Genomic DNA, 23,226 nt, shown 5'->3' on the forward strand with positions numbered 1-23,226 from the left:
ATATATTCACATTGTAATAAGATTACTGTCTGAATAAAACAATATGTAAAATACAAAAATTACACAATTAGCTGCAGTGCTACGGATAGTTGAGGGTAGGGATGAGCGAATCGGCTTCAAGTGGTACTGCAGAGGGCCGATCCCAGGGCAAGGGGCTCCTTAAAGGGAAAATGTTTTTCGTGACGCCAGTTGCATTTCAGCAACAACGAACAAAGTCCCCCTTTTAGGAAATATAGTTGTGCCCAGGATTGGAATGCCAGAGTGGTGTAAGGGTGGCCTAATGTCCCTTGGTGGTGTGGCTGTGCACTTGTCACGGTGCTCCTACCTGGATATCTGAGAACCCTAAGCGTGGCCGGCCACTGCAGTGAAAAGGGTAGTTGAATGAAGGTGAGGATGGAATAAATTTAATCCAGACTTGGTATAACGTTGAACAGTAACTTTGTTTGATGCAAGTTTATTCAAGTAATCTTCAGGCTTTATCTTGGTCATCTGCAGATTTCGGTTTTAACTTTTTGGCAGGTAAACGCATTCAGCTCTGCTATGTCTGTCACTCTTTGACTCTGCTGTGCTGACAGGAATAAATAGGAACTTTTCCTTTCTGCTTTCTGTTGTAGGCTGCAACTGAGCCTTCTGTAGTCTGACTCTTTCTTTATCTTGCGCTGTATCTTTGTCTTTATCGGTCTTTATTCAGGGAATCTTGCTTCCTGACTTTGGAGGCACTGAGCTTAGGCCTCGGGGCCCAGCAGAGCAGACAAGGCTCTGTTGGCCTAGGCAGGGCTCTCCCAAGAGGGACAAGCTCTCTACACACAACCTCTTTCCAAGGAGGGGAAGGCTAGACTCTGTACACAACCTCTCCCCAAGGAGGGGAAGGCTAGACTCTGCACGCAACCTCTCCCCAAGGAGGGTAAGGTTAGACTCTACACACAACCTCTCCCCAAGGAGGGGAAGGCTAGACTGTGCACACAACCTCTCCCAAGGAGAGAAAGGCTAGGCTCTGCACACAACCTCTCCCCAAGAATGGGAAGGCTAGACTCTGCACACAACCTCTCCCCAAGGAGGGGAAGGCTAGACTCTGCACACAACCTCTCCCCAAGGAGGGGAAGGCTAGACTCTGCACGCAACCTCTCCCCAAGGAGGGGAAGGCTAGACTCTGCACACAACCTCTCCCCAAGGAGGGGAAGGCTAGACTCTGCACGCAACCTCTCCCCAAGGAGGGGAAGGCTAGACTCTGCACACAATCTCTCCCCAAGGAGGGGAAGGCTAGACTGTGCACACAACCTCTCCCAAGGAGAGAAAGGCTAGACTCTGCACACAACCTCTCCCCAAGAAGGGGAAGGCTAGACTCTGCACACAACCTCTCCCCAAGGAGGGGAAGGCTAGACCCTGCACACAACCTCTCCCCAAGGATAGGAAGGCTAGACTCTGCACACAACCTCTCCCCAAGGAGGGGAAGGCTAGACTCTGCACACAACCTCTACCCCAGGAGGGGAAGGCTAGACTCTGCACACAACCTCTCCCCAAGGAGGGGAAGGCTAGACTCTGCACACAACCTCTCCCCAAGGAGGGGAAGGCTAGACTCTGCACACAACCTCTCCCCAAGGAGGGGAAGGCTAGACTCTGCACACAACCTCTCCCCAAGGAGGGGAAGGCTAGACTCTGCACACAACCTCTCCCCAAGGAGGGGAAGGCTAGACTCTGTACACAACCTCTCCCCAAGGAGGGGAAGGCTAGACTCTGCACACAACCTCTCCCCAAGGAGGGGAAGGCTAGACTCTGCACACAACCTCTCCCCAAGGAGGGGAAGGCTAGACTCTGCACACAATCTCTCCCCAAGGAGGGGAAGGCTAGACTCTGCACACAACCTCTCCCCAAGGAGGGGAAGGCTAGACTCTGCACGCAACCTCTACCCCAAGAGGGGAAGGCTAGACTCTGCACACAACCTCTCCCCAAGGAGGGGAAGGCTAGACTCTGCACACAACCTCTCCCCAAGGAGGGGAAGGCTAGACTCTGCACACAACCTCTCCCCAAGGAGGGGAAGGCTAGACTCTGCACACAACCTCTCCCCAAGGAGGGAAAGGCTAGACTCTGCACACAACCTCTCCCCAAGGAGGGGAAGGCTAGACCCTGCACACAACCTCTCCCCAAGGAGGGGAAGGCTAGACTCTGCACACAACCTCTCCCCAAGGAGGGGAAGGCTAGACTCTGCACACAACCTCTACCCCAAGAGGGGAAGGCTAGACTCTGCACACAACCTCTCCCCAAGGAGGGGAAGGCTAGACTCTGCACACAACCTCTCCCCAAGGAGGGGAAGGCTAGACTCTGCACACAACCTCTCCCCAAGGAGGGGAAGGCTAGACTCTGCACACAACCTCTCCCCAAGGAGGGGAAGGCTAGACTCTGTACACAACCTCTCCCCAAGGAGGGGAAGGCTAGACTCTGCACACAACCTCTCCCCAAGGAGGGGAAGGCTAGACTCTGCACACAATCTCTCCCCAAGGAGGGGAAGGCTAGACTCTGCACACAACCTCTCCCCAAGTAGGGGAAGGCTAGACTCTGTACACAACCTCTCCCCAAGGAGGGGAAGGCTAGACTCTGCACACAACCTCTCCCCAAGGAGGGGAAGGCTAGACTCTGCACACAACCTCTCCCCAAGGAGGGGAAGGCTAGACTCTGCACACAACCTCTCCCCAAGGAGGGGAAGGCTAGACTCTGTACACAACCTCTCTCCAAGAAGGGGAAGGCTAGACTCTGCACACAACCTCTCCCCTAGGAGGAGAAGGCTAGACTGCCCTTCCACTAACTAACTCCTTGAATAGAATGGAAGAAGGGTTCCATTCTATCTAACACAGCTCTGCCAGAAATGCCGCCATCTGCTGGTGAACCAGGCACATTACAAGGAACTATTACCAAAACATAAATACATTTACACATTGTGCAGGACCTAGGGATACATACACAAGATGATACAAGATGCTCCATTAAAGAAGTTCTGCACTTTGTTTAAACTGATGATCTATCCTCTGGATAGATCATTAGCATCTGATCGGCGGGGGTCCCGGGTGTCGGATAAGCTGTTTGAGAGGCGCAGCGGCTTCTCACTGTTTACTGTAGGCCCAGTGACGTCACGACTAGTATCACTGGCCTGGGCGGGGCTAAGCTCCAGAGGATAGATCATCAGTTTAAACAAAATGCAGAACCCCTTTAAGGATGGCGGAGGGGTAAAAAGAGTGGTAATGCCCCCTAGCGGGGCGTTACAGTACCTCGGACCCGAACCCGAGTTCGACAAAAAAAATTGCTTTTTCCTAAAGGCACAATTCTCTCTCTATGATTCAGGATCACTCTGCCCAATCACTAAAGGAGTTTTCCAGGAGTAAAATATTGATAACCCATCCTCATGATAGGTAATCCATGTATGATCAGTGGGGTTAAGACACTCGGCACTGCCACCGGCAACTGTTGTAGGCTGACGGGAGCACCGCGGCCTCCTCACAGTGTTCTAAGCACAGCGCCGTTCATTCTACAGTGGCTGTGCTTGGTACTGCAGCCCAGGAAAACAGCATCCTCGTAGAAAACACTTAGGAACATTCCTTGAACTTTTCTAAATTCTTTCTACAGGGATATTATTTGCAGACATCTGTTCCCGCTAAAGTTTTTATTGTTTCCAAAGCAAATGTGACAACGTGTGGGATTTATAATACTAGAGAAGCCTAGGGGTGGGGAAGGGGTTAATCATTATAGAGGCTTATCTACAGGACAAGGTCCTTTCTGACCACTGATGGCAGTCAGACTGGACCAACAGCTTTATTATATGTATCCCAAGCTCTGAATATAGTAATATTGGTCACACTGGTGGTAATGTGGTATAGATTGCAAGCTTTGTGGACAAGGAGCGCTCTCTTTGTGTCTTATCATTTGTCCATTGTCTGATTACTTATGTTACTTGTTTGTTATGTCTCCAATTGTAAAGTGCTTCAGAATATGCTGTCGACATACAAATAAAGATGAATATTCGCCGTTGGTGATTTTACAGTTGCCACTTTGTACTCTTAATTCTCGTTTTACGCAATGACCTGTAATAACTTAGATTCAACGCAGGAAGCTATCCTCACAAAACAGCACAATGTAGAAAGGAGTCTGCGCAGCCCAGCACGACAGAGGAAGGATTAATAACACTGCCATAGCAAGAACTAAAGTAGCCCGTTATATGGTGCATGCGGCAATCCCAGTGAGAGCCTGTCGTGGTGCGAGCGGCTCGCTGCGCTGGTTTTTCTTCTTGCCCTTTTTTCTCTGCGGGTTTTTGTAGCGAGTTGTGCCGGGTGTAGTTGTCTCGTCCAGCGCCGGAGGGGATCCTGGCGGTGCTGCACTATTTGGCCTATTGATATGGCAGCCCTAGTGATGATGTGATCAGTATCTTATTGCATGCGACCTGGCAGGATTTATCATCTGTGATATCTCTTCCATTTGCCAGTGATTTCTGGACTGGAGCGAGGATTTCTTGTTCTTGTGTAATTTTCTGTATTGCAAAATGAAAAATATAAAAATAAAATAAAAAGTAGTTGATGGTACTGTAAAACACTTTGCTTCTGCTACATGCAAATCCAACTTATATCCTGTGCAGACAAACCCTAAAATCCAGAAGCGAAAACTGCAGCAAAACCACCCACGTTTTTTCTGATGCAGTTTTAACTGCACCATCTGTTTCTGGATCATGTCCTGCGAGCTGTGATACTCTTAGGGTCCATTCACATGTCGGTAGGGTATTGCGGATCCGCAATACACCCGGCCGGCACCCACATAGAACTGCCTATTCTTGTCCGCAATTGCGGAGAAGAATAGGACATGTTCTATTTTTTTCCGGTGCCACGGACCGGAAGTTCGGAGCCGCTCTCCGGAAATGCTGATGCGGACAGCACACTGTGTGATGTCCGCATCCATTTCTGCCCCATAGAGAATGAAGTTGTCCGCACGCGTTTTGGATAATCCGGAACGGGTGCGAACACATTCTACAGACGTGTGAATGGACCCTTACTGCAGACCTCCCAAGTGAATGGACCCTTACTGCAGACCTCCCAAGTGAATGGACCCTTACTGCAGACCTCCCAAGTGAATGGACCCTTACTGCAGACCTCCCAAGTGAATGGACCCTTACTGCAGACCTCCCAAGTGAATGGACCCTTACTGCAGACCTCCCTCTTTTTACTGGAAATCTATACCTCAGATCAAAAAGAGGGACATTTAAAGAGCAAAGAGATGCATAGGGTCAAAAATAGGGACTGTCCCTCCAAGGACGCCTTCACACGCGGCAGATGTTGTGGCAGAAAATTCAGAGACTGAAAATCAGTTTCATTCACCTTAATGAGGCTTGCAGAAATCAGTGTGCTCGCTGCCCTATTCAAATGAATGGAACCGATTTTCTTTTTTTTCTTTTTCTTTTTTAATTAGTCTTTATTTCAATTTCATAGGAAAAACATCCAAAAAATACATTAATCTAATATTTAAAAAAACTTAGATATTAACAATTCATAATAGTAATTTATCTTTATTTATACCCTCCCACTACCCATAGGAAGAGAAAGGGGAGGGACGTGAGAAACAAAACAAACAAAAAAAAAAAAAAAAAACACATCCAGCCCTAAAGTAGCCAATTTTTCCATACTTCGTCCAAATTTTGTGATTTTTTTAGTATAACTCTCCATCGCACGTTCTTCTATAATTAAGTTATCTATTGCTTTTTTCCACTGTCCCACTGTCGGCGGATCTGCCATTATCCATTTCCTAAGTATAAGAAGTCTGGCTTGAAATAATACTTTATTCAAAACCAATCGTATTCTTTTATCTAACTTCAAGTCTTCAGTTGCCCCTAAAATACAAATGACGGGGTCATTGGGCAGCTGAACTTTCAGACGCAAAAATATGATTTCTACTATTTCTGTCCAATATCTAAAAAGTTTGGGGCATCTCCAAAAGCAATGTATTAAATCAGCTTTCTCCTCCCAACATTCTAGACACTTATCTGACTCCCTCACACCCATTCTTTTCAACATCCATGGAGATCGATGTAATCTATGCAATATGAAGAATTGTGAGATCTTGTGTGAACCCCTATCAGAGACCCTCGCATAATTTCTAAGGGCATCTCTCCATTTCTCTTCCGTAAAAGATTCTAGTTCTTTCTCCCATTTTCTTACGGCCGGCATTATGATCCTTTTTTTCCTTCCCTCCATCAAAATCCCATATCTCCTTGCGGTTATTCCTCCTCCTTCCCCTCCTCTAATAAATTTATCCAGCATATCCGATTTTTCCCTTCTATACCTATCATCTTGGTCCACTGTCCGCAGCGCATTCCTAAGCTGGAAGTATTTATACATATCTCTATGAGGAATCTCAAATTCCGTTACCATTGTATTAAAACCGATTTTCAGTGGCAGAATTTTGTGCCACAAAACCTGTGAAGGCGTCCTTGGAGGGACAGTCCCTCTTTGCTCTTTAAATGTCCCTCTTTTTGATCTGAGGCATAGATTTCCAGTAATGCATTTACAATATTGATCCATAAAATGTTTATCTGGTTCCCGTCTATATATTAAACCCTGCCTTGTAAATTACTTCATTATTTGATGCAATTTGGTTTTGAGAAATTTCTATATTCAGATAATCTTTGTGTTACTGTGCACTAAGAAAACTATTCAAATGTATAAATATGCTGGAACAAGGGATCTGTCACCTGCTTCTGAGTGAAATGCATCTAGCTGTGCAGCTGCTAAAAGGAATAATATGGGTGAAAAAAAACATTAGGAAAGCCCAAAACAGACCTGCTCCTGTACAGAGAAGCACATCCATTATGAAAACTGGATGCTATTCTGCACCGGATTTAATTACGTGTGTAAGCACTCACCAGTGACTTGTAGCCTCCCAGTGCTTTTCTCTATGGGCTTCTCCAGGGTGGAATGCTCCACCAGACATATATATTCTGCCCCCAGGGTGGGGGTAATGGTCAGATTGGAGGTACAGATGTAAGTATTATTGGTCATTCTCCCCGATGTTATCCTCTGGTTCTCAGTCTCTTCATACATCTCATCTCCAGCACGTCTCATCCATCTCACAGTGACTGCATCCGGGAAATACCCCGAGATATTACACTGCAGGGTGGCTGGGGTGTCATGAAGTAGACGGGGAATCTGGATCTCTTCTACAACTGGAGTCCATCTGTAATCTATATAACAAAACCTAACATTATATACAGTATCAGCGCATAAATATCACACATGTATATATTGCACCATGTACGTTGGTAAGTCCTGTTTACCCAGATAATGTAGTAAATGTATGAAGATCAGACAGTAAATTACCCAAGGGGTCCACCGAGCCATCAACATGTCACCATTAGGTAATACAGGATATACAGGAGACCAGATCAGCTGGTATACAGCATCATGTGAGGGGTATGTTAAATAACCTGCCCTCAAGCTCTAGTATAGAATAAGGAAGGAGCTATATGGCTGCACACATCTCAGGGATTCCTTTATAAGACTCTTCTCACCTGAGTCTCGGATAGAGAGCTCCCTGGATTCTGCTTCCTCCATCGAGTCATGGTCCCAGGTCACTCGGACTCTGAACCCTGGATCCTTGTGACGTTCCTCAGGAATTCTGACCTCACTGGAGACGCTGTAGGTTCCGTCAGGATTATCTGACACTGATTCAGTAGATGACAGGACTTCTTCTGGTCTTCCCACTCCACATGTCCATACAATCCTGATGTTTTTAGGTCGGAATTTCTCCAGGTTGAGCAGATACTTGATCTCTCCAGTGTACATGAGACGTCTTATCACTGCCTGTGACAGCTGGGGTTTAACTGCAAATACAGAAATAAATAAAATGGAGGAGAATATGGCAGATTATAAATCCTAAGTATAGTGTGCCCCCATCATTATAACCAGTGGGTAATCTACCACAATCATACTGTGGAAAGTCAGGGCACATTTAGCGGTGGCACAGTGGTTGCCGATTTGCTGTAAAGATTTTGCACTTAAACCAGTGAAATAAAGTACGGTACAATGTATGTCTCTGTGCCGACCATACGAGTGTCTACAGCACTGATGGGACGTGAACACAAGCAGAATGAACATTTACATTCAGTGACTCACAGGTGATGTCTTCTCTGTAGAGATGGCCTTGCGGTTCGCCCGGCCGTAGTTTCACGGCGAACTTTGCTTGTTCATGGTTCGCCGAATGGGCGAACATATGGCGATGTCCGCCGGCGTCATATTCTTTTACATTGTGCAGAACTTTGACCCATGACACATCCATCAGGTGGTACAGGACAGCCAATTGAGACGTTTCAGCACATGGACACCCCCTACCTTATAAATAAACCCGATCTGGCCGCTTTTTTACATTCAGTGTTTTGCCAGTGTAGGGAGAGGTTGCTGTGTGGAGCAGGGACAGGCTGTTAAGGACACCAAAGGCTAGCTAATAGGGCCACAAAAGTCATTTTAAGGACTGGTAACGTTGTGCTATAGATAGGTGTGATATACAGAGGGGTGCGATATACTTATTATATACTTTCTATATAGTGCATTTGTATTGTGCGCCAGTTGTGTGCTGTTCTTCTGAGATACCGCAGTTATCATAACCAAATGGAAAGAACATGGCACAACAGCAAACCTGCCAAGAGAAGGCCGCCCACCAAAACTGACAGACCGGGCAAGGAGGGCATTAAAGAAAATGTTATTTCTGCGCAAACCAAACACATCACATCACCCAAAGAACACCATCCCCACAGTGAGACATGGTGGTGGCAGCATAATACTGGGGGGACGGGACTGGGAAACTGGTCAGAGTTGATGGAAAGATGGATGGTGCCAAATACAGGGATATTCTTCAGCAGAACCTGTCCCACTCTGCGTGATCTGAGGCTAGGACGGAGGCTCACCTTCCAGCAGGACAATGACCCCAAACACACGGCTAAAGCAACACTTGGGTGGTTTAAGGGGAAACATGTAAATGTGTTGGAACGGCCGAGTCACAGCCCAGATCTCAATCCAATAGAAGATCTGTGGTCAGACGTAAAGATTGCTGTTCACAAGCGCGAACATCCGACCTGAAGGAGCCGGAGCAGTTCTGCAAGGAGGAACGGGCAACAATCCCAGCGGTCAGATGTGGCAACTGCTCATAGAGACTTATCCAAAGCGACTTCAAGCTGTGATTGCCGCAAAAGGGACTCTACAAAGTACTGACTTTAGGGGGGTGAATAGTTCTGCACATTTACTTTTTCTGTTATTTTGTCCTATTTGTTGTTTGCTTCACAATAAAATAAAAATCTTCAAAGTTGTCGGCATGTTCTTTAAATTACATGATGCAAATCCTCAAACAATCTATGTTAATTTCAGGTTGTGAAGCACCAAAACACGAAAAATGTCAAGAGGGGTGAATACTTTTGCAAGGCACTGTAGATACAGTGATTGAACCAGTGCTTTTGCAGACATACTGTACCACGGAACCAAACTTTCTACATTGATATGGTAAAAGAAACAATACTAAAATACACCAACAGAACCAAACACAGTTCTTAGATACATTAAGAAAACCAAGTACATAACTTAGATACACTAACAAAACCAAGCACAGCATTTAGATATGGTAACAGAACCAAAATCAGTACTTAGATACACTAACAGAACCAAGCTCAGTACATAGATACACTAACAGAGCCAATTTCACTTCATAGATACACTAACACAGAGGTGCACAACCTGCGGCCCGGGGGCCACATGCGGCCCTCGATACCATTCTTTGCGGCCCCCAACCATCTGGTAACAGATTTGTATGCCTATGTCTAGTGTCTACTCACATGTATCTTTCATGTATTTTCCCATTAGATGGGAGTACCAGAAGTGTAACCTGACATTAATGATATATACTGTATGTTTAATATGCCAAAAATACAGTATTTCAGTTGGTAATATCTCCTTTAAGTTTTATTTTCGGCCCTTGGAATTGGTTCAGGCTGACAATGTGGCCCCCAACCAGAAAAGGTTGGGCACCCCTGCACTAACAGAACAAAGCTCAGTACATTGATACACTAACAGAACCAAGATCAGTACATTGATACACTAACAGAACCAAGCTCAGTACAAAGATACACTAACAGAACCAAGCTCAGTACATAGATACACTAACAGAACCAAGCTCAGTACATAGATACACTAACAGAACCAAGCTCAGTACATAGATACACTAACAGAACCAAGCTCAGTACATAGATACACTAACAGAACCAAGCTCAGTACATAGATACACTAACAGAACCAAGCTCAGTACATAGATACACTAACAGAACCAAGCTCAGTACATAGATACACTAACAGAACCAAGCTCAGTACATAGATACACTAACAGAACCAAGCTCAGTACATAGATACACCAACAGAACCAAGCTCAATACATAGATACACTAACAGAACCAAGCTGAGTACATAGATACACTAACAGAACCAAGCTCAGTACATAGATACACTAACAGAACCAAGCTCAGTACATAGATACACTAACAGAACCAAGCTCAGTACATAGCTACACTAACAGAACCAAGCTCAGTACATAGATACACTAACAGAACCAAGCTCAGTACATAGATACACTAACAGAACCAAGCTCAGTACATAGATACACTAACAGAACCAAGCTCAGTACATAGATACACTAACAGAACCAAGCTCAGTACATAAATACACTAACAGAACCAAGCTCAGTACATAGATACACCAACAGAACCAAGCTCAGTACAAAGATACACTAACAGAACCAAGCTCAGTACATAGATACACTAACAGAACCAAGCTCAGTACAAAGATACACTAGCAGAACCAAGCTCAGTACATAGATACACTAACAGAACCAAGCTCACTTCATAGATACACTAACAAAACAAAGCTTGGTACATAGATACAGTGAAGGGGGACGAGTTAGATCAGGGGATGCGTGTTTTTAGGAAGCGCCTAAAACTGTGGATGTTATGAATTAACCTATATGCCTGGGGTAGGGCATTCCAGAGAACTGATGCAGCTCAGTCTTGGAGACGGTCGTGAGAGGTTCGAATTATGATGGATTTTAGTCGTAAATCATTGACTGAACAAAGAGCACGGGTAGGGGGGTAGACAGAAATGAGGGAAGAGATGTAGGGGGGTGCAGCACTGTGGAGGACTTTGTGGGTGAGAATGAGCACTTGAATCCTGTACTGTATGGCTAACCAGTGCAATGACTGATACAGGGCGGAGGCATTGAAGTAACGCTTAGACAGATGAATGAGCCCGGCTGATGTGTTCAGGATAAATTGGGGATAGTCTGGTGAGGGGATAGTCTGGTGAGGAGGAGACCAGTTAGTAATGAGTTACAGTAATCAAGATGGCAATGGATCAGGGCGACAATGAGAGTTTTTGTTGTTTCCACAATCAGAAAGGGGCAGATTCTAGCATGAGAGGGCAAGCGATTAAATATAAGGGGTAAAGGAAAGACATGTTATGTCAAACATCACACCAAGGCAACGGCGTGCTGCCTAGGTGATGGTAGTGCAACACCTTGGAATGGAGAGATATCAGGTTTAGGTACGTTAGTAGACGGAGAAAACACCAGTAGTTTACTATTTGAAAGATTCCGTTTCAGATAAGGAGACGATATGATGTTAGAGACAGCAGGCAGGCGGTCACTGGTGTTCTGTGATACTGATAAAGCAAAAGGGGAAAAAACACAAGAAAAGAACCTAGCCACAAAATAGGCGCCAATCACCTGTGTGAAATGAAGTATGATAAGAGGAGGCTGAAGAGATCTTATAATGTCTAGAGTAGATTTCTAAGAAGTATATATGGTCCGTGAATAGAAGAACGGCCGTGCGTTATTAGAGGAACAGTCTGTATATATCAACAGTTAGTAAAAGTGGGTTCAAAACCTCAGTTATGGCAGCATATATAGGTATATATAACCACATATGGATAAAATAAATGAAATTATACATATAAGTAACTCACTTCACAAGGGAAGATCGTCTAAGGGATAAGCATAAAACACCCAAAGGCTAAACTCCCCCGGCCAGGATTGCTTGTAGAGTCACAGGAAAAAACCGCAGTCACCACAGGAAAAGCTTCTGGAATATTCCTTTTATTAGAATCAAATTCCAGTTACATTACACTATGGCCAACCGACAGTTGCCTGGGCAGTCCAAAGGAATGGGCAGTGGCAAAAATGTTGCTGTAGCCGGCACAAGTAGCAGCAGAAGAAGGGGGGAGAGTGGTAGCAGCAACAGGTCAGAGCTGCCACTGTCATCCAGCGGTCGTGTTTTGACCAACAATCCAGCTGTACTGGAATGGTTGACTCGCTCTTCAACATCATCTCAGGTGACACACAGCCAGGAATCAATCAGTGGGTTCCTCTGACACCACACTTAGTCAGCATGGCCCAGGAACTGCCTCTATGCCCTCTCACCTGTCCTGAACCTGCCTTTTGCTTTGCCTGCTCTTTCTCCTAACCAGGTAATGATAGCCACTGGCTCTGCTCCTCTTTTCAGCGACGATGAGCTTTGTGAGGACCGTCAGAAGTTAAAGGGCAGCCCAGACTTGGAGGAGAAGTCCGCTGCGGACTCCTTTAGGTGTGCAACTACCAATGATGACAGTCAGGTGGGAGCACATGTTGCGAGAGGTCAGGGACCTGCACAAGAGACAGGTGAGGGTGACACAAGTGATGAGCAAACATTTGTAGAAGACGATGTAGCTAATAGCAGAAGATTGATGAAACATTCACATTCATGCTTTTACACACACACATTTTGTACACACAGACAAGCATTTACACAGGCGCGCTTTTACCCTCGTACACATACAAGCACACTTTTAGGCCACGGCCAGCTTTTGTGGCGGCCACATTCAAATGAAACACTGCACATCTGTAGTGTCCAATCCACTGGCTGGGTGAGGTATCCGCTGCGTATGATATTGCAATAATATGTTGTCATACTCTTCCAAGTGCAGGCATACTTTTACAAGAAAGCATCAAACAGAAGTCAACGATTGGCTGCACAGTTCATGTGGAGATCGGTGGGGACCACTGGAGCACGTCTCGAAGAGTGTAGGGGAGTGTAACAGGTTATTTTATGATATTTTCTGAAACTAGTTTAGTTTGTAAATCTCTTGGACATTCCCTTTTAGGTGTACATACTCACCAGTGACTTGTAGACTCCCAGTGGTTTTCTCTATGGGTGTCTCCAGGGTGGAATGCTCCACCAGACATATATATTCTGCCCCCTGATGTGTCTCCAGTGTGGGGGTGATGGTCAGACTGGAGGTACAGTTATAGGTGTTATCGGCCGCTCTCCTGGGTGTTATCCTCTGGTTCTCAGTCTTTTCATACATCTTATATCCAGCACGTCTCCTCCATCTCACAGTGACTGCATCCGGGAAATACCCCGAGTTATTACACTGCAGGGTGGCCGGGGTGTCATGACGTAGACGGGGAATCTGGATCTCTTCTACAACTGGCGTCCATCTGTAATCTATGGAGCAAGATATGACATCACATACAATATCAGAGTGTATACACCACACATATATATTATACAATGTACGTTGCTGAGTCCTGCTTATCTGGATAGTAAATGTATTTTGACAAAACAGTAAATTACCCATTACAGAGCCAACAACATGTCACCTAACAGTAATACAGGATATAGAGGAGACCAGGCCAGCTGGTATATAGCATCATGTCACACAATGGTGTAACTAGAAATGACTGGGCCCCACAGCAAATTTTTTAATGGGTCACCCCCCGCCCTCAGCAGCTTCTTTGCAACCGACTCCTCCCGTGCAAACACGACTCCTGTGGCTAGTAAAGATCTCTCTCAGACGAGGCCCAGCAGCCGCTCAGCCTATTTCTACATGTACAGTCGTGGCCAAAAGTTTGAGAATTACATAAATATTGGAAATTGGAAAAGTTGCTGCTTAAGTTTTTATAATAGCAATTTGCATCTACTCCAGAATGTTATGAAGAGCGATCAGATGAATTGCATCGTCCTTCTTTGCCATGAAAATTAACTTAATCCCCAAAAAAAACTTTCCACTGCATTTCATTGCTGTCATTAAAGGACCTGCTGAGATCATTTCAGTAATCGTCTTGTTAACTCAGGTGAGAATGTTGACGAGCACAAGGCTGGAGATCATTATGTCAGGCTGATTGGGTTAAAATGGCAGACTTGACCTGTTAAAAGGAGGGTGATGCTTAAAATGACTGTTCTTCCATTGTTAACCATGGTGACCTGCAAAGAAACGCGTGCAGCCATCATTGCGTTGCATAAAAATGGCTTCACAGGCAAGGATATTGTGGCTACTAAGATTGCACCTCAATCAACAATTTATAGGATCATCAAGAACTTCAAGGAAAGAGGTTCAATTCTTGTTAAGAAGGCTTCAGGGTGTCCAAGAAAGTCCAGCAAGCGCCAGGATCGTCTCCTAAAGAGGATTCAGCTGCGGGATCGGAGTGCCACCAGTGCAGAACTTGCGCAGGAATGGCAGCAGGCAGGTGTGAGCGCATCTGCACGCACAGTGAGGCCAAGACTTTTGGAAGATGGCCTGGTGTCAAGAAGGGCAGTAAAGGAGCCACTTCTCTCCAAAAAAAAACCCATCAGGGACAGATTGATCTTCTGCAGAAAATATGGTGAATGGACTGCTGAGGACTGGGGCAAAGTCATATTCTCTGATGAAGCCTCTTTCCGATTGTTTGGGGCATCAGGAAAAAGGCTTGTCCGGAGAAGAAAAGGTGAGCGCTACCATCAGTCCTGTGTCATGCCAACAGTAAAGCATCCTGAGACCATTCATGTGTGGGGTTGCTTCTCATCCAAAGGGAGTGGGCTCACTCGCAATTCTGCCCTAAAACCCAGCCATGAATAAAGAATGGCCCCAAAACAACCTCCAACAGCAACTTCTTCCAACAATCCAACAGCAGTTTGGTGAAGAACAATGCATTTTCCAGCACGATGGAGCACCGTGCCATAAGGCAAAAGTGATAACTAAGTGGCTCGGGGACCAAAACGTTGACATTTTGGGTCCATGGCCTGGAAACTCCCCAGATCTTAATCCCATTAAGAACTTGTGGTCAATCCTCAAGAGGCGGGTGGACAAACAAAAACCCACTAATTCTGACAAACTCCAAGAAGTGATGATGAAAGAATGGGTTGCTATCAGTCAGGAATTGGCCCAGAAGTTGATTGAGAGCATGCCCAGTCGGATTGCAGAGGTCCTGAAAAAGAAGGGCCAACACTGCAAATACTGACGCTTTGCATAAATATCATGTAATTGTCGATAAAAGCCTCTGAAACGTATGAAGTGCGTGTAATTATATTTCACTACATCACAGAAACAACTGAAACAAAGATCTAAAGCAGTTTAGCAGCAAACTTTGTGAAAACTAATATTTGTGTCATTCTCAAAACTTTTGGCCACGACTGTACATACTGTATGTCATGTCGCGGTATATAATGTCATTTTATACTATTGAGGGGGCCCTTCCAATAAAATGTTTTAGTCCTCTTCCTGGATGGGCCCCTTTTTAGTTCGGGCCCCAAAGCAGCCACTTCCCTTGCTTCCCCTATAGCTATGCTCTTGATGTGAGGGGTATGTTATATAACCTGCCCCCAATCTATAGTATGGAATAAGAAAGGCGCTATATGGGTGCACACATCCCAGGGATTCTTATATAAGACTCCATATATCTCTTCTCGCCTGAGTCTCGGATAGAGACCTCCCTGGATTCTGCTTCCTCCATCGAGTCATGGTCCCAGGTCACTCGGACTCTGAACCCTGGATCCTTGTGATATTCCTCAGGAATTCTGACCTCACTGGAGACGCTGTAGGTTCTGTCAGGATTATCTGACCATGATTCAGTGGATTGCAGGACTTCTTTAGGTCTTCCCACTCCACATGTCCATACAATCCTGATCTTTTTAGGTTTAAATTTCTCCAGGTTGAGAAAATACTTGATCTCTCCAGCGTCCATGAGACGTCTTATCACTGCTTGTGACAGCTGGGGTTTAACTGCAAATACAGAAATGAATAAAATGGAGGAGAATATGTAGAGGGTTAAAAAGTTCAGGTAGACCTCCCCCATTATAACACTCTTTATTACCAATAGATGTGCTACCAACAAAAGCGATATTAAACTGGGTAAATGGTCAGCATTTTCTTCGAAAACTAATTAAAGGGTTTCAGTCACCACACTTTTCACTATTAGACAGGCTGACATAATACATGTGCAAATGTCACCTGAATTTAACTCTGCTATTCTTTTTTTCAGTGTGCCCTGTTTTTTGTGCAATTATAACTTTTCTTATATGCTAATTAGCCTGTAGGAGCAGGGGGGGGGGGGGCATTGCACCTGCTCCTAGAGGCTCCGTTTGCCCACCTCTTTCCACTTCCTTCTACTCTTGATTGAAAGGGCCAGGCCAATGTTGGTCTCCTCCAGCCGGCCCTGTCTGCCAGGGAAATCTCGCCTGCGTTATTCCGTTCAGTATTCGGCGCAGGCACAGTGAGGGGAGGACGCTCGCCGAATTCCTCACTGCGCCTGCGCCAAATACTGAACAAGACAGCGCAGGCGCAAGAGTAGAAGGGAGTGGAAAGAGGTGGGCGAACGGAGGCTCTAGGAGCAGGTGCAACCCCCCACCCCCCCGCTCCTAGAGGCTAATTAGCATATAATAAAAGTTATAAGTGCACAAAATCGGGGGCACACTGAAAATAAAAAATAGAGTTAAATTCAGGTGACATTTGCACATGTATGTCAGCCTGTTTAATAGTGAAAAGTGTGGTGACTGAAACCCTTTAAAGGTTTGGTCCAAAATGGAGTAAAAAATAATCATCTAAATTAGGGGAAATCTTTCTGTTTTCTTGTTTTCCATAAAGATGCAAATGGTACTTGGTGCCCGTGCATTTCACCCCAGAACCTACAAATGAAATGTTGTTCAGTGCTTGAGGTACCTTTTCTATAGTATTGTCTTGTCCACATAAAGATGGCAATGATGATAATCACACACAAAACAGCAATGATACATGTGATAATGATCACAGTTTGGTTTTCTTCTGTAGAAATAAATGAAAAAGGTGAAAAAAAAATTATAAAGTCTTCATAATCAGCACAATTGTGAGTAAAAGCTTGTGTGGCAAATTTTCTGAATTGTGACTCCGGTGTTTGTAAATGTAGTGGATGCTTCTTGTAGACTCCTCAGGGGCGGGAGTCTTAGACTGAATAAGATTTCAGAGCTCTTGGATGGCTGAGAGGGATCATGTGATATACCATGTGACTCCACATAACCATGAAGCGCTGGCCTATCTGCCCTGTTTGGTCTTTGGGGGACTCTTCGGGGGAATATTTGCACCTTATTGTATAGCTTTATTAGAGCATTACACTGAGGTCATTACTGTGATAGATTTATAGTGACAGGTTAGGGGCAACCCACAAAGAATACAAATGTCTCTAATCCCCCCAAAAAAACACTTGGCTGTTATGTACTTTAATTTACCCCCCAATTCTGTAATCTGAGAAAAATGGTGCAAGTTTGATTTTAGAAATGGATCGATTGTTGCAGATCCAAAAACCACGTAATGACAAACAAACAACAATGTCTCATTGTAGAAGGAAAGCATTTCTGTGGATTCCGAATACTGTTTATCTAGAATTGTTTAAAATATGACATACCATGGACATTGCTGATATAATCTGCTCTGTAGAGAATGGTTGAAATGATTGGAGATAGAAGTCCACACCAAGAATATTAGCTGCCTGTTTAGGCATAACAGTGAGTTGTATTCTTATGGTAGACATTAATGGCAGCTCCACAGACTCTCACCTATCATGGTAATGTGGGTTCTCAGCCATTAGTCGCTCCGTTTCAAAATTAAATAAATAATGTACAGGTGGCCACATGGTTTTTCGATTAAATGCCATGGGAGTTACGGCCATGTTGAACTGAAAAGCCAGTCATGTCGAAGTCAAGTGTGGCCAGTCATAGGGTTGCTGCCCCAAACACTTGGTGATTTTTTAGTACAGCAGTTACGCCTATAGGTCCTCGTAAAACACAGACATGGTGATCATTGCACACAATTGTCTCCAATTGTCGCTAGATCCATGTTCCGGGAGACATGGACCAGAATAGGCATGGATTATTGGTTAGTGTGGACAAATGGAATAGAAGCCCATTGCACAAACAGATGTAAATTACACTCATGAGAATATGTGCCTAATAAGTGAGAGCCTGGTGTGTGTAGCATTTCTATGAAAAGAAAGAAAAATGGATTGTAACACAAACCAAAATGCTGGTCTATGGCAATATCCAACATTCAGTATTTACTTGTGGAGAAATTGATATTAGTAGTATCTCACCCTTATATTTCAGCTTGAAGTCTACCTGTATTGGTTCCTCAAGAGAAAAATGACGAACTCTACATGAGAAGATCCGCTCCATGTCCTCCTCAGTAGGTATTATAGTTACAGTGCTGTTCACATTGTACGTCCTGTCTGGGTTCCTCCAGGGCTCATCTGTAGTGACATCCCTCAGCATCTCCGAGCCCCTGAACCATTTAATATCAAGGTCCACAGGGTAGAATCCAGCGACGGAGCAGCGCAGGACGCTCTTCTCCTTCAGTACAACTGTTTTACCTGTGATTGTCACCTGCGGAGGAGCTGAAAAACATATGCATCATATATCATTAATATATTAACATGTTAATGTGCATGAAGAGTGATGACTGCCTGATCCAACTGAAGGCAGATCAGGCCTATTACACAGTATTTCACTATAATGCAAAATCCGTACCAGGACCCCCACTCGTTCCACTTATTACAGGGCTTTGCCGTCTTCTCTTCACACATCTAAAAACCAGATGTGGTTCTAATTCATAGCAATTTATAATACCAAGCCAGTACCATGTGCACCTTGCTCACATGTAATTTGGTCAGCGAAAAAATATGGGTGGACAGCACTCCTTGGTAATGATGTATTGGGTGCTCGTCTCCAGGAGGGGTGGTAAAAAGCCCCTAGTAGAACAACTTGTAGATATCCCGAAAAATAAAAAACGGAGACAGCACGTCCAAAAAGGTGCAAAAAGTGGAATTTATTCCGGATGCAACGTTTCGGCTGCTTGTTAAAAAAAGGCTAACACGCAGCCGAAACGTTGCATCCGGAATAAATTCCACTTTTTGCACCTTTTTGGACGTGCTGTCTCCGTTTTTTATTTTTCTGGATATCTACATGTAATTTGGTCAATGATCTTTTCTCGACAACTGGATTTGGAGTCATAAATAATGAAACTGGGAAAATACTCATATATACCAGCTAGTGCTGGTAGGTTCTATGCTCTCTATTAGGTTCACCCAGATTTTAGATGTCATTACAGGTGCAAGCCTTCCAGGTCTTGACAGATGTTTGGAGATTATAATGTGAGGCACAGATGCCTGGTGGCTACAGTCCAGTATGAACATTTTGGTTACAGTTACGGCACACGCTTAGTAGTTAAATTAAAGCCTAATGGTTCCTCTCACTAAGAGGTTCTAAGCTTAGTGGTTCAAAAGGTCTAAGCAAAATTGTGGGACGCTTGTGATGGTAGCTATCCATTGGGCCCCACATGTGGTTCATCTGCCGTGGATAAAATGAGATACTATAGTGGCAATTCAGTACAGTACAGCAGTATCATGTAGACATTACCAGTCCACTCTACGGTTTATACTTTTTGAAGAGAGGGTATTCCTCGTGCGGCTGTGTCACAACCTGTGAGTATGCCATTACTGTGTATTGTATAGGTTTGCATGGTGAAGATTGGGAACCCAAAGTCCTGTATGTTAGGCTAGGTTTACATCTGCATTGGATACTCCATTAGGAGTCCCAAAAAGTAGAACAAATACTGTAGCGCACCATGCTGCTTTGTTCTTAATTTTTTTATAATAAACTGAAGGAACCCACAATAGAAACCTGGCCAGCCCCATTATAGTCAGTCGGTTAATTTGGGCGCCATCGGTGTCCTTCTCGTGATGGATCCTGCACTGCAGTTTGCGAACCTTCTCCATAAAGTCTTTGAGAAGGCCATCTGTCTATCTAGACCATATTTTCTGTGACAGATCCTCAGTTCCATGACATATTAAATACCGTCCAACTTCTGTAGAAGACCCATCCTTCTGGGTGGTTGTCTTACAAAGGTTTTACCTTATGTAAAACCCCTTTTACTTATTGGGTGACTGCAACGAGTTATGTTGTCAGTTTCTTGGAAACAATTGACTTACCTTCACCGTCCAGCCGGAGCTCCTTCTCCTTCTTCTCTAAGCCGTACATCACTGAACACTTGTACATTCCCCCATCGGGTATTCGTATATTAGAAATAGTCAGATTGGCATTCCCGGCCATTAATGCTTCTGTGCTCAGGGAATATCTAGAAGATGTCGTCCTCACAGTTTTATGATAGCTCAGAATTTCCTTATCTAGAAACCTCCAGTAGATTGTTAGATGATTGGGATCTACAGGAGGTTTATCCACTTTAAACGAGCAAGGAACCAGAGCGTCAGATCCCAGCCTGGCTGCATGTACGGATGGTCCAGTCAGCTGAAGTGAGGACACTGTGGACAAGAACGTGTCTATAGTCATTAGATAACCACCGTCTGTTACTGAAATGTAGTAACGCACACAAAAAATATAACGTATCAGCTGTCGGACATGGACAAGCCATTCACTTACGCGTTGAATACAAAGTCTATAGTCTGAGATTTTTGTGTAAGACTTTGTCTATATAATTGTTGGTTGCTTCCATTATGGCTTTTCTTTGTTCATTGTTAGGGTGCATTCACATGACCATATGTATTTTGTGGTCCGCAAAAAAATTCCGATGATGTCCATGTTGTAGAGTTTGCTTTTTTTGCAGACCCACTGTAATAATGCCTATTCTTGTCCGCAAAATGGACACAACTAGGACATTTTTTGTGGAGCTGTAGAACGGACATATGGATGCATGTTTTGGCAGCACTATTGAAATGAATAGGTCCGCAATCTGATACGCAAAAAATGTGGATCGGATGCGGACTACATATGTGGTCATGTGAATGGAGCCTTACATGCAGTTTTTCTTGCATTTTCTTATGAAGAAGCGCTGCAAAAACCATTGTGGACTTTTCTACTACAATGTGTGAACATACCTAGACTGTGTGATCCACTACTACTGTCTGGGCCACAACTTCCATTGCTTCATGGGTCAGATCTGATGAGCATGCGACAACTGTAGGCGCTTTCAGCAGGGGACAGGGTTGTGTATGGACGGCTGATCTACAGCTATATGGCCTCTTACAGAGCCCTGCTCGTCATAGCCAGCTGCTCTTCTGTGGGAACGGACCAGACTGGTTAGTCTTCGCTCCCCAGGTGCAGAGGTGCGTCTTAGGCAGCCATGACCACATCCTTCCTTGGACCACTTTTGATAGTTACTAATCAATGCATACCAGGTGCACCCCACAACACCAGCAATTTTGGAGATGCTCTGGTCTAGTTGTCTACATATCTTGGCCCTTCCCATCGTTACTCAGATTCTTAGGCTTGCTTATTTTCTTGCTTCAAACACATTCAAAACCTATGGGGGATCATTTATGACCAAATATTCCGCCACTTTTTTTGCGTATATCTGTCGCAGATTCAGTCGCAAAGGGGATTTACGGACAAATCTGCGACTTCTTCCACACCAAGTACACCAGTTCCAAAAATGGGGGTGTGGTGTGGGCGGAGAAGAGGGCGGCCGGCAGGCCTGTCTGACACAGGTTTTGCCGTAGAAAATTATCTAAATCTATGCCAGTAAGAGAGCTATGGCATAAGACAGTCAATGTTATCAATTCGTCTGTCCGTAGTTTTCATTTTACGACTCCTCTTCGAATAATTGCCGAATATAATTTTAACCGTAGTGGGGAAAAGAAATCAAGGTAAATAGATAAAAGCTAATCACATATCTACAGGTGAAAAGTGTCTGATTGCTGGGACCCCAACCAATCCCAAGAATATGCTGTGTACCCCGACGAGGGGAGTGGTGGTTGAGTATGTGCAGTGATCCGCTGGTTCACTGCTATGATTCACACTTTAAAAGCTGTTGAAATGTTTACTGAGTACTATGGGGGAGATTTAGCAAACTGGTGTAAAGTAGAACTGGCTCAGTTACCCATAGCAACCAATCAGATTCCTCCTTTCATTTTCCAAAGGAGCAGTGAAAAATGAAAGGTGGAATCTGATTGGTTGCTATGGGCGACTAAGCCGGTTCTACTTTACACCAGTTTGATAAATCTTCCATTATGTAACCCAAAAGGGTATATATGGGTAGGAAATAGTTAACTGGCAGTCTTTACTCTTGCCGGATAGTGGGCATTTTCCATGATGCTCTGGTTAGTTAGTTGAGAGTCTGCTGATGATTAAGGGCTCATGCACACAACTGTATGTATTTTGCTGTCCGCAAAAAAAGGATCCGCAAAAAATACGGATGACGTCCGTGTGCATTCCGTATTTTGTGGAACGGAACAGCCAGCCCCTAATAGAACAGTCCTATCCTTGTCCGGACAATAATAGGACATGTTCTATTTTTTTGCGGAACGGAAATACGGACATACGGAAACGGAATGCACAAGGAGTAACTTTAGTTTTTTTTGCGGACCCATTGAAATGAATGGTTTTGTATACGGTCCACAAAAAAAAACGGAACAGACACAGAAAGAAAATACGTTTGTGTGCATGAGACCTAAGTTTGAGTTAAGTCCTGCTTTGGTTTGCATTTCCATGTAGCCCTGAGGAGAACTCGTATCCAGGAAAACACCATTTCTGAGAGTGGCAAACTGCCAGAAAGCAACTTTACTAAGGATTATCCCCTGAAGGAAGGAAGCACTGAACATTTACAGATGGTTGAGGTTGTGCTAGACTGAGACAGTGAGGTAAAAGCACATTTATGTCATTTAGTGGCGTCGCTAGAGGGGGGCGAGGGGGGGCAATTGCCCCCCCTATGTTGTCCCTTGCCCCCCCGGGTGCCCCCCCGCTAATTCTCCCAGGTGAATACTAATGAGCGCTTCCATTATGGAAGCGCTCATTAGTACCGAAGGACCAGGAAGTGGTGAACGCTCTGTACTCACCACTTCCTGGTCCTCGGCTGTCGGCTGTGCAGGGCTGCGCACAGCGTGAGGTCGCTCTGTGACCTC

At 44.7% G+C, this 23,226-nt stretch overlaps 1 protein-coding gene across 1 annotated transcript in view; it reads right to left on the reverse strand.

Moving 5' to 3' along the window:
• The window catches only part of LOC122945532, a 49,275-nt gene that overhangs the window by 21,514 nt on the left and 4,535 nt on the right, over window positions 1-23,226 (reverse strand). The window contains exons 2-10 of the mRNA XM_044304594.1: window positions 20,302-20,631; window positions 18,409-18,708; window positions 17,007-17,108; window positions 15,759-16,070; window positions 13,208-13,537; window positions 7,538-7,849; window positions 6,893-7,210; window positions 6,722-6,757; window positions 5,808-5,860 (exon numbers count right to left, since the gene is read on the reverse strand). Coding sequence (XP_044160529.1) covers window positions 5,808-5,860; window positions 6,722-6,757; window positions 6,893-7,210; window positions 7,538-7,849; window positions 13,208-13,537; window positions 15,759-16,070; window positions 17,007-17,108; window positions 18,409-18,708; window positions 20,302-20,631 — 2,093 coding nt within the window. The remainder of the gene's footprint in view (window positions 1-5,807; window positions 5,861-6,721; window positions 6,758-6,892; window positions 7,211-7,537; window positions 7,850-13,207; window positions 13,538-15,758; window positions 16,071-17,006; window positions 17,109-18,408; window positions 18,709-20,301; window positions 20,632-23,226) is intronic.

Source organism: Bufo gargarizans, chromosome 8 (assembly GCF_014858855.1).
Source record: "Bufo gargarizans isolate SCDJY-AF-19 chromosome 8, ASM1485885v1, whole genome shotgun sequence".
NCBI lineage: Eukaryota > Metazoa > Chordata > Amphibia > Anura > Bufonidae > Bufo > Bufo gargarizans.